The sequence below is a fragment of the Pongo pygmaeus genome, chromosome 10 (assembly GCF_028885625.2).
Source record: "Pongo pygmaeus isolate AG05252 chromosome 10, NHGRI_mPonPyg2-v2.0_pri, whole genome shotgun sequence".
Taxonomy (NCBI): domain Eukaryota; kingdom Metazoa; phylum Chordata; class Mammalia; order Primates; family Hominidae; genus Pongo; species Pongo pygmaeus.
In genome coordinates, this window is record NC_072383.2 from 21,174,492 (window position 1) to 21,186,990 (window position 12,499).

The 12,499-nt window shown below is 35.9% G+C and overlaps 1 protein-coding gene across 6 annotated transcripts in view; it reads left to right on the plus strand.

The window, feature by feature from the left end:
- The window catches only part of PDE3A (phosphodiesterase 3A), a 306,681-nt gene extending 299,156 nt beyond the window's left edge, over nucleotides 1–7,525 (plus strand). For all 6 annotated transcript variants that reach the window (XM_054443419.2, XM_054443421.2, XM_054443422.2 and 3 more), the window contains exon 16: nucleotides 3,485–7,525. In XM_054443419.2, coding sequence (XP_054299394.1) covers nucleotides 3,485–3,726 — 242 coding nt within the window. In that variant the 3' untranslated portion in view covers nucleotides 3,727–7,525. The remainder of the gene's footprint in view (nucleotides 1–3,484) is intronic.
- The last annotated feature ends 4,974 nt before the right edge of the window (nucleotides 7,526–12,499 follow it).

A 12,499-nucleotide genomic window follows, 5' to 3' on the forward strand; every position in this document is an offset into this window, starting at 1 on the left:
TGCTGTTTTTAGAACTCTCTATGTCTTTGACTTTTTTTTTTTTTAAGATGGAGTCTCACTCTGTCACCCAGGCTGGAGTGCAGTGGCGTGATCTCGGCTCACTGCAAGCTCCACCTCCTGGGTTCACGCCATTCTCCTGCCTCAGCCTCCCGAGTAGCTGGGACTACAGGTGTATGCCACCACGCCCAGCTAATTTTTTGTATTTTTAGTAGAGACGGGGTTTCACCGTGTTAGGCAGGATGGTCTCAATCTCCTGACCTCGTGATCCGCCCATCTTGGCCTCCGAAAGTGTTGGGATTACAGGTGTGAGCCACCGCGCCTGGCCATCTTTGACTTTTGAAAGTTTGACTACAGTGCACCATGGAGAAGACCTTGAATTTTATTTGTGTTTCTCTGAGCTTCCTGCATCTAGATGTCTAAGTCTCTTTTTGTTAGACTTCGGAAGTTTTCACCTATAATTTTGTTAAACAGGTTTTCTGTTTCTTTCATTTTCTTTTCACCTTCTGGGACACTGAAAATTCAAATATGTCATGCAAGCTTTGTTCATTATTATTATGTTTTATGTTTTTAGTGTTCATCTGACTGGGTTATGTCAAAAGACCTGTCTTCAAATTCTGATTCTTTCTTCAACTTGATATAGTCTATTGTTAAAACCTTTGAATGTATTTTGTATTTCTTTCGATGAATTCTTCATTCCAGAGTTTCTCTTTGGTTCTTTTTTTTTTCATACCTGTCTCTTTAGTAAATTTCTCATTCATATTATGAATTGTTTTTCTGAGTTCTAGTCTATCTCACTGAGATAGGCTTTAATATTGTTATTTTGAATTATTTATCTGGGATTTCAAAAAATTCTTATTCATTGGAATCTGTTGCTGGAGGATTATTTTATTCCTTTGGAGGTGTCATATTTTCTTGCTTTTTCACATCTCTTGTGTCTTTGCAGTGATACCTGTGTATCTGGTGTAGCAGTTGCTTGTTCTAAATGTTTTTTTTCTTTTCATTTGAGACAGAGTCTCGCTCTGTCATCCAGGCTGGAGTGCAGTGGCGCCATCTTGGCTTACTGCAACCTCCGCCTCCCGGATTCAAGCAATTCTCCTGCCTCAGCTTCCCAAGTAGCTGGCATTACAGGTGCCCGCCACCATGCCTGGCTAATTTTTTGTATTTTTAGTAGAGACAGGGTTTTACCATGTTAGCTAGGATGGTCTCAATCTCCAGACCTCGTGAATCCACTTGTCTCAGCCTCCCAAAGTGCTGAGATTACAGCTGATTTATTAAATTATCTTTTGTCAGGGAAACTTTTTCTTAAAGGTGTAGCTATGCTGCCAGTTGGGTAAAGTTCCTTGGCTTTGATTTTGGGTGCAGGCAGTAGTGTAGTCTCTATAATTTATTTGACTGTAAACAGTATCAATAGTATCTATGATTCCTTCAGTGGCTTAGAGTGTGGTTATTAGTGGAAGGCTGTTGTAAAATTTTGCTGGGGACAGAGATGTGATGTGAATCAGTCCTTAGACCCCAGTGGTGGCAGCAGTGGGCCACATGTGCCTCTCCTAAGCTGCTCAGGACTTGGTGGATGTGTGGGTCCTGGTGTGAGCTCCCTCTCTGAAGCAATGCCATCACATGATTTCCAGGCAGCGCTCTGTATCAGTTTCAGAGACCACATGGGTTGACAGACTCCCCCATGGCTAGGACTGCAGGAGTCCATGGTGGGAATGTGGATGGCTGGATTCATTCACTTAATCTTTCCTCATATTTTAGCGAGCCTCTCCAGGCTCATAAATGATCCTAGCTGAGCAGGCTGCCTTACTTCTCTCTTCTTCCTTACCTTAGGCATTTCCTGTAATTTCTCTGTTGAATTCAAAATTATATTTTAGGTGATAAGTCTGATTACCTACTCACTCCATTGGTTCTTCTCTGTGGAGGAGGCAAGTACCAGATGCCTCTAGCCTACCTTCTTGAAGACACCCTCCAAGATAAGTTTCTTAAAGGAGGTATGCTAAGGTAGAACTTTTTTTTGTTAGAAGTTATAAAATTCCAATGGAATGAGTATATACAAAAAGAGAACATTATTGGTTCATGTAAACATGATGTTGGCTATTATCAGTGCTTACTTGTTCCTGCTTTTGTCTCTGCCTCACCTGCCTAACAGCTTGTTCTTTCAGTCTTGCTTTCTTCTTGAAGCTGGAACTATAGCCAGCTCTAAGTTCACTTCATGCCAAATGCATAAGCAAAGGAGAAAGGATCTCCAATTACACCTCTCAAACCGACATTCATTCTGTGCAAATGAGAAATATCTCAGGGGAGGACTCAAGCCCGACTTGGGCCACACACACACCCATTGGCCAGTCACTGTGATACAATTTTGTAGACCGGTTGTGAGGGAGGAAGTAGAATTTAACAACCTTTTCTAGAACCACATAATTGAAGGTAGGGGAAAAAGTTCCCCCTAAATGATTTTGGATGCACAGTTACCAGAAGAAGAGATACAGATAAGGAGAAGAAAAAGGAAAAAATAAAAACAGAAACAGTATATACTCTAGGAGTTACATATGGAGTATCATGGGAATTTAGAAGAAAGAGATTATTTCTTAGAAGAATTCAGTGAAATCTGATGGAGTCTTTAAAAAATGAATGAATATATACTCTCAAGTGGTTGCAAAGAACATTTCAGGATAGGCAATACCAGCTTGAAAATATGAGTTCAGTGTAGGTGTGTTAAAAATAAGAAAAGCAGAGTAGTTAAGTGTAGTTAACTACACTTTGAAATTAATTTTTATTTTTTTGAGATGGAGTCTCGCTCTGTCGCCCAGGCTGGAGTGCAGTGGCACGATCTCAGCTCACTGCAAGCTCCGCCTCCTGGGTTCACGCCATTCTCCTGCCTCAGCCTCCTGAGTAGCTGGGACTACCGGTGCCCGCCACCACACCCGGCTAATTTTTTGTATTTTTAGTAGAGACAAGGTTTCACCGTGTTAGCCAGGATGGTCTCAATCTCCTGATCTCGTGATCCGCCCGCCTCAGCCTCCCAAAGTGCTGGGATTACAGACGTGAGCCACCGCACCCAGCCTGAAATTAATTTTTTAGCCCACATGAAGCAGATGAGGAACATCAAAACCATCTTTAAATATGTCAGTCTTGTAGATGTTTGTGAATTAAATTGATTGACAGAGACAGACTAACAAGAAGTTATTTCAATGATCTATGTGGAAAGTCTTGAGAGCCTGAATGTAATGAGAATAATACCAAGATATAAGCAGAATCTTGCACTGGACATTGCCAAATATTAAATACTGTTCCTAGTTGTCAGTGATATTTTAATGATTATTGCCATCTTCCTCTTTTTTCCCCATTCTCCAAAACTGCATTATTATAATATACAAACCAAGGTTATGGATTAAGTCCTCTTAATTATCTGAAAAGAGATAACATTCATGTGCTCAGCACACAACTAAGTAGTCTGATTTGGTGTATTTTATTTTATTTATTTTAGAAAAGAAGACTTTCAAAAGGAGAAAAATCTACTGCCAAATAACTCAGCACCTCTTACAGAACCACAAGATGTGGAAGAAAGTCATTGAAGAGGAGCAACGGCTGGTGGGCATAGAAAATCAATCCCTGGACCAGACACCTCAGTCGCACTCTTCAGAACAGATCCAGGCTATCAAGGAAGAAGAAGAAGAGAAAGGGAAACCAAGAGGGGAGGAGATACCAATCCAAAAGCCAGACCAGTGACAATGGATAGAATGGGCTGTGTTTCCAAACAGATTGACTTGTCAAAGACTCTCTTCAAGCCAGCACAACATTTAGACACAACACTGTAGAAATTTGAGAAGATGGGCAAATGGCTATTGCATTTTGGGATTCTTCGCATTTTGTGTGTATATTTTTACAGTGAGGTACATTGTTAAAAACTTTTTGCTCAAAGAAGCTTTCACATTGCAACACCAGCTTCTAAGGATTTTCTAAGGAGAGAATATATATGTGTGTGTGTATATAAGCTCCCACATAGATACATGTAAAACATATTCACACCCATGCACGCACACACATACACACTGAAGGCCAGGATTGCTGGCTCCACAATTTAGTAACATTTATCATGATATATAGTGGTCACTGTGATATAATAAATCATAAAGGAAACCAAATCACAAAGGAGATGGTGTGGCTTAGCAAGGAAACAGTGCAGGAAATGTAGGTTACCAACTAAGCAGCTTTTGCTCTTAGTACTGAGGGATGAAAGTTCCAGAGCATTATTTGAATTCTGATACATCCTGCCAACACTGTGTGTGTGTGTGTGTGTGTGTGTGTGTGAAAGAGAGACAGAAGGGAACGGTTTGAGAGGGTGCTTGTGTGCATGTGTGTTCATGTGTAAAGAGATTTTTGTGGTTTCAGTAACTCATAGAATAGCTGTAGCAAATGACTGAGTACATGTGAACAAACAGAAGGAAGTTCACTTTGGAGTGTCTTTGGGAGGCAGCCATTCCAAATGCCCTCCTCCATTTAGCTTCAATAAAGGGCCTTTTGCAGATGGAGGGCACTCAAGGGCTGGGTGAGAGGGCCACATGTTTGGTATTACATTACTGCTATGCACCACTTGAAGGAGCTCTATCACCAGCCTCAAACCCGGAAGACTGAGGCATTTTCCAGTCTACTTGCCTAATGAGTGTATAGGAGCTATCTATGAGTATGGATGTCACTCAACTAAGATCAAATCACAATTTAAGGGGATGGCATTCTTTATATATAAACACCTAGGAAAGAGCTGGAGTCAGGTCTTTTAATCATGTTAGAATTCTAAATGATGCCAGAGAAGGCTTGGGAACTTGTACTTCAGCGTGATTGCCTGTGTCTTCTTAATTTGCTGCAAAATATGTGGTAGAGAAAGAAAAGAAAAGGAAACAGAAAAATCACTCTGGGTTATATAGCAAGAGATGAAGGAGAATATTTCAACCCAGGGTTTTTGTGTTGACACAGGAAAAGCCTGATTCTTGGCAACTGTTGTAGTTTGTCTTTCAGGGGTGAAGGTCCCACTGACAACCCCTATTGTGGTGTTCCACACGCTGTTTGTTGGGGTAGCTTCCATTGGCAATCTGGCCCATTGTCAGTCATGCTTCTTCTGGCAGGGGAGATTATAGAGAGATTGTTTGAGGATTGGGTTATTATTGAAAGTCTTTTTTTTGTTTGTTTTGTTTTGGTTTGTTTGTTTATCTACACTTGTTTATGCTGTGAGCCAAACCTCTATTTAAAAAGTTGATACTCACTTTCAATATTTTATTTCATATTATTATATATGTCATGATAGTTATCTTGATGTAAATATGAAGATTTTTTTTGTTTCTGTAGATAGTAAACTCTTTTTTAAAAAAAAGGAAAAGGGAAACATTTTTATAAAGTTATATTTTAATCACCATTTTTATACATGGTAGTTCTCTCCAAGCCCAGTAAGAGAATGATGATTCATTTGCATGGAGGTCGATGGACAGCCAATCATCTACCTATTCTAATTTAAATGATAATCTGATATAGTTTTATTGCCAGTTAAATGAGGATGCTGCAAAGAATGTTTTTTCACTAGTAACTTTTGCTAACAATGAATTCTGGGTGCATATCTCCCAGATGAAAAACTGTTAACCAATACCATATTTTATAGTTGGTGTCCATTTCTTTCCCACACTGTTTGTTATGATTCTTCCTTCAGTACTATATACAGACCTGCTCATTATCTAAACAATCTTAGCTTCTAAGTAAACCTTGATTGTGATTTCCAGTTTTTATTTTCTCTGATGTAGTAGAAAGCAATGTTTACATTAAAAATACTTTTGTTTCTCATAAATGGATATTGTACTCCCCCCTTTCAAAGCATTATTTTACAATAATTCATGGCATTTTAAAAAATAAGGCAAAGATAATACAACAAAAAATATACATGGTTTCAAGGCAAATTCTCCAATAAGTAGGAAAATGTAAAAAGGATCAAGTGGATGCAGCCTCTACCTAAATAAATTAAAATATATTTCAGAATATTTCTGAATTAACACCAGGTCTTCATTATTTAGAACTTACTAAATTGTTTTCATTTTCTTAGTTTTACCTGTGTATCTCTATGTTTGCAAAAATTACTATGAGTCCAATTTTGCCAGTGAATTTAATTATTTTTCTTTCCTTGCGAGTAAGAGAAGGGGAAAAAAGCATTTATCTTCTCATACCCCTTGCATCTAAGTACTTAACAAAGCCAATATTTTCCCATTTTCCAAATGCTGTCCGTCTCTAATATAAATATTAATTGAACATAGAGCTATGTTTGGAGTGAGTGGACTGGCAGGACATTTGGAAGTGCATCACAGTCTATTGACAGTTTCATGAAAGCTGTATAGTCCAACTAGTGGGGCAGCTTGGCTCCTATGGTGGAAGTCTCAGCAAACTGCCTGGTTTTGTCTGTTTGTTTTGTTTTAAGGTACAGGAAATAAGAGGAATAATAGTGGCCAAAGCAATTAGAACATCTTCATTCCAGGACTGTGTTCAGCAATCCGGGCAGATTGATACATTTTTCTTTAAAAATAAATTGCTATTACAGCTAGAAGTCAATTGGGATAAATAAAGGGATGAAGAGCCACTAAGTTTGTGACTCTCATACACACCCAGTACATCTCAAAGGATGCTAAGGGACATTTTCTGCCAGTAGAGTTCTCCCCCTTTTTGGTGACAGCAATATTATTATGTTCACATCCAACTCCAGAGCTTACTTCCTGTGGTGCCAATGTATTTGTCGCAATTTACTACATTTTTATATGAGCCTATTTATAGGTGCCATTAGATAAACTCAGGTCTTTCAAATGAAAGAGTTTCTAGCCCACTTAGGGAAAAAGATAATTGTTTAGAAAACCATAAAATCAATGGTAGGAAAAGTTGGAACTGGTTACCTGGATGCCATGGTTCTCTGTTAAGTAAAAGACCAGGTATATTCTGAGTGTCATCAGTGTTATTTTCAGCATGCTAATAAATGTCTTTCCAGTTATATATCTAAATTAACCTTTAAAATATTGGTTTCCTTGATAAAAGCACCACTTTTGCTTTTGTTAGCTGTAATATTTTTTGTCATTTAGATAAGACCTGGTTTGGCTCTTAATAAAAGATGAAGACAGTAGCTCTGTACAGGGATATATCTATATTAGTCTTCATCTGATGAATGAAGAAATTTTCTCATATTATGTTCAAGAAAGTATTTACTTCCTAAAAATAGAATACCCAATTCTGTCTATTTTGGTTGAATACCAGAACAAATCTTACCGTTACAATCCCAGTAAAATGAAAGAAAAGGAATATCTTACAGACTGTTCATATTAGATATATGTAGACTGTTAATTTGCAGTTTCCCCATATTTCCTGCCTCTCTTACCCAGAGAACTTTCTTTGAAGGTAAAAGCTGTGCAAAAGGCATGAGACTCAGGCCTACTCTTTGTTTAAATGACGGAAAAATATAAATTATTTTCTAAGTAATAAAAGTATAAAAATTATCATTATAAATAAAGTCTAAAGTTTGAAATTATTAATTTATAAAAGTGAACTAATTGTGTGATTATCAAATCCTGATTAATGAGAAGTGAATAATCTAAAAATCATTTATATTCTACTGTGGGAGGTATTCTTGGTGCTTCCATGTCAATATCGGGCTCTCCATTGTCCTCATCATTTATAGTACTTCTAAAATAATAATGGAAACCTCAATAAGGGTCTTGTCCTCTTCTGTCATCCTAACCCTGATTCTAGTTTAATGCCTTTCCTGACTTATATGCCATTTGCAAATAAACTTCCTTTCAAACTGTTAGAACACTCCAATAAAACAAAGCTCTATGAACTTTCATATTCTAGAAAAACCAACAAAATCCCCCTTATTTAGCCATTATTAGCTAATGTGTGAAAGAAATATCAATAAAAGTTCAAATGCTAACAGCTCAATTCCAGATAATTGAAAGCTAAAATGTCTATGTACTTTGAAGCCAAACTGAGTTTATTTCATTGATCGAACAAGTAGCAACACATTTTATGACCATTGTCCTAGGTCATTTGTGTCTTTATGAATTTGCTGATATTGTCAGTCCATTTTTTAAATCTTCAACAAAATTCAATTTTAAGATTAAGAAATCAGCAATTTTAGGTAAAGAATATTCCAAAATTAAATTGTTCTTTTTAAGAAATATATCAGTTTTAGGTCCTATATTCACACATCAATTTGTTCATCTGGAAGATATTCAAATTCTTATTGGGAATGAATTACACTACAAACAATGAGTTAAGCTAAAAACCATACATAACTTAAATTGAGATTTGCATACGTATTTGTGTGTTTCACACCAAAGAACCGTGCTCAGAGAACGGTAACATATTTTCCAGTCTATGTTATGCACCATGGATGTTAGGCAATGTGTGCTATTGCCAATACATGATATTTTTTGAAATACATGTTGCTTTGACCTTACCTAATGGTGCTTTTACCAAACTTGAGTTGCTCTTTGTGTTCCCACTAGCAAATAATTCTAACAGCAGGCTAACAATGGTGAAGTAAAATGAACATTTTTGGGCCAGGCGTGGTGGCTCACGCCTGTAATCCCAGCACTTTGGGAGGCCAAGGCGGGTGGATCACCTGAGGTCGGGAGTTCGACACCAGCCTGACCAACATGGAGAAACCCTTTCTTTACTAAAAATACAAAATGATCCAGGTGTGGTGGCGCATGTCTGTAATCCCAGCTACCCAGGAGGCCGAGGCAGGAGAATCGCTTGAACCTGGGAGGCAGAGGTTGTGGTGAGCTGAGATTGTACCATTGCACTCCAGCCTGGGCAACAAGAGTTACACTTTGCCTCAAAAAAAAAAAAAAAAAAAGAACTTTTTGGCAAAATATGTTTGAAGACATGAAACTGAAGATTAAGGCTTCATTTCCATAGTGGAACTCAGTGTTTACCTGCAGATTCAAAAATACTGACCTAGTATCAGTGTAGGTAAGACCATAAAATACAGTGTATAGAATTATGCATAAATGGAAAACAAAATTTGCTTTTGACATATGTTTAAGACTCTAAAAGGAATCCACATTTTCTTTCCAGAGACAGCTAGTTTTTCTCCACATGTTTTTAAGGTTGATTACCTTGACATACGTTGGTATCCTTGGGTTTCTGCTTCCTTGAAGAGTTGTGGAGCACAGAAGAAAAGCCTTCTCTTTACAGATAAAAAATGTTGAACATGTTTATGTTCTGACAAGGAAGCAATAATTTCCTCATTGCTTTGCATTAAGAAGTGGTTCTTTAATTATGCAAATAATTCAATGTAACCAAAAATGCTTCAAAGAATAATAATAAATCACCATAGGTAAGTATTCTCAAGAATGTTTAAATTTGATTTTCTTGAAGCAAAGTTATTTAATTTTTTAATTTTTAAATTAAAATGAAACCCACAAAACGACATTCTGTGGTACTGAGTATTTTCATATAATCAGAACTGTAAACTACTGATTATTTTCATATACTCAGAGGCTGAATATTTTGATATAATAAGAACTAATATCATATAACAGAAAACTAGAAAGAAGGTTTAATTCTTTTTCTAATATTCTACAAGCCTCATGGGGAAAATGTTTTATGAAGGATTCAAATACATTAGATAAAAATTAGTGTCAGTAATTTAACTTTGTACAAATTATAGTCTGAGATCTTCTGAGTTTTCCTAAGACAAAGGAGTGTATTATCCAGCAATTTATTATGTTTTGTGTTGTTATAAAATAAATGTTCTATTAATGTATATTTTATTTTACTAAGTTCTAACACAAAAGTCCAAATACTTATCTTTGCTACTAAGAAAAATTAGACCTTATTCATCTTGACTTTCACAGATGAAACACTGACCAGTCAATAAACAACAGCCACTGCATTAATCTGCCCAGCATGATCAGATAGTAGGTTAGAATTTGAAATTCATTAATAAAAAATTAATAACAAAACTTTGTAAGCCTTAATGGTTTAATATTTCAGTGTCATTGAAAGTTCCTATTTCAAATTAAACAAACTACAGCAGGATATTTTTTCCTTTCCTATTTCAAAACAAAAACCAGATGAAGAAAAAACAAAGACAAACTCATAGGAGGAAAGCATGGCTTCTCTTCAATTATACTTCTCTTACTTAATATTAGTAACCAAAAAATAAGCAGAAATTCTCCTCTGCCATAATAAAAAGAAAGAATGGCCTTCGACTTAAGTTCTAGTTCCCCAAGCCTGCTTTCCTTGTAAAGCCCATGGTACTAAGAAGCAAAAAATGCAGAGCTGTGGATTGGGAGTGAACACTACATAAAATTTGCAGGGTATCCCAGGACACCCCTCCATCTTTAATACAAACCAGTTTAGTTACTCTGGAGTGAAATGACTTGTGGATACACTGTTCAACCATGACTTCCTTTATGACAGGGAGCACTTATACATGTTTCCAAATGTGAATTAGCCTTTGAATTAGTTTGAGAACTGCTACTTGAATAACTTTTGAAGAGAAAGATTTTCTTTCCAGTAATTTTACTCCCTAAAAAAAGCAACATATTCAGATGTTCAATGTGAAATTAAAAATAGTTGTTTGAAGTATATATACTTCAATAAATAGTTCTTTGTGTATATAAAGTGTTGGTTGATAGCAGTTTCCTTGTCCCTTTTCTTTTTAAAATTCCCAACTGATTATGGGTCAAAAACTCCATCTTATATCAGCGATTTCATTTTAACTATTTATAAGGATAATTTAGGATTATAGTATTGCTAACTTTAATAATTCTAGCATATCTATATATTACCTGTTTGTGAGGTTTTAATGGCTTTACTTAATACATATTTGTTCATCAGCTTAAAAAATCACTAAATTTTTTATATTCTGTAAAATATTTGCATGGGAATTTTAACATATTATGTTTGCTTAACTGGTGTTTTTTTCACTTATGACTGTCAGTTTATGTCTTAATATATTCTCACAGAAGAATGCATACCATTTTTGTTCCAACAAGAACAATCTGTTAGTTGATAAGCACTGGTAATAAATATCACCGAACCCACCCACCCCGATATTTTTTCAAGATTTCTATCATGCAAATCACAAAATGAAAATTGGTGCTTTTATAAATATTTGGAAGCTCTCAATGCAAAATAATAAAAATGAGATTCTCCCTGGCTTTCTATAATATATTAGGATATGTGACTGAAGGAACTTTAATCTGAATTTAGAGTGTTTTAGGTTTTGGTTGGTTTGAATAATTTGATTTGCATTTTGATATTAAAATGTGCTCTGATTTCTGCGGGCATTTGTTCTGACCAGTCATTACCTCTTCCCAACAGAAAAAAAAAAAAAATGGCATTGGCAAGTTTTAATTAATATGGCCCAAAAATTTCACCTTGAAGGATATTTGTAAACCAGAGAGTATTTAATTAACTAAATTTACTGTTTCTGAAAAGCAATATTTTCAAATAACTGCCAACCAAAGTGACACTGTAGGGATGTCATTTGTACATGACAATTTTTAACAATGTAATTCTTACCACTCTCGACAGACCTGAATATGTTTACTAATAACTTTGCCAAATTTTTCAACTTCTAGAAAAATAAGAGTGAGGCTTTTGAACTTAAGTAATCATTTTGCAATTTAAATAAATCTTGTCCTTTTACCTGTATCTTCCATTTAATATATGTAGCAATACTTAGTATCATCCCATCACAAGTATTGTTAGGCGACTTAGTGGCTGAGAAATGTTTGTAAAAAGTAGAATCTGTACAGAAAAAAACCCAGGTCAATTGTATTTATTTTTATTATTTTTTAGCTTAGATACTGTGTTGATGCTCCCTTTTTGCCAGAATTACTGGAAGTGCCTCTTGTTTTTAGATATATATAATATATAAATATTACAGTAAATATATACTCAAAATTATTAAAATTATGTCCTAGATTATCTATGTCGATGTTATGAGTGAAGATAATGTATAATATAAAAATAATTCTGCAGTATTATGATTTATGTAGTATTTGTACAATCCACTTCCTCCAGTCCTCTGAAGGCATCCTTTCCTCTTATATGCAAATACGATGGTGTGGTACCTAACTTACTCTGTCATGAGACAGACATCTATTGGCCTTCCTACAATATCCAAAGAACCTTGTGGGGCTTATATTCTCACGGTCACATCTTTCTCACTATCACTAATGAATTCATAGCCACATTTAGTCATCATCTAACTTTCTGCAACTAAGTTGTGTCCTTTCTTTAATCGAATAGCACCAAAGCCAAAATACCCACATTTCTGGCATTCAGCTTTAGAGTCCTATAAAATAGACAGTTGTATTTCTACCTAGGCTTCCTAAGAAATTGATTCTTCAGTCTACACCTATTATTTCCACATTACCTATGATATCAAATCCCAACTCCTAAGCCTGATGTTTTCAAATCCCCCTTTGCTCTGGCCTGAAACTACCCTCTCCAACTTCCTGCT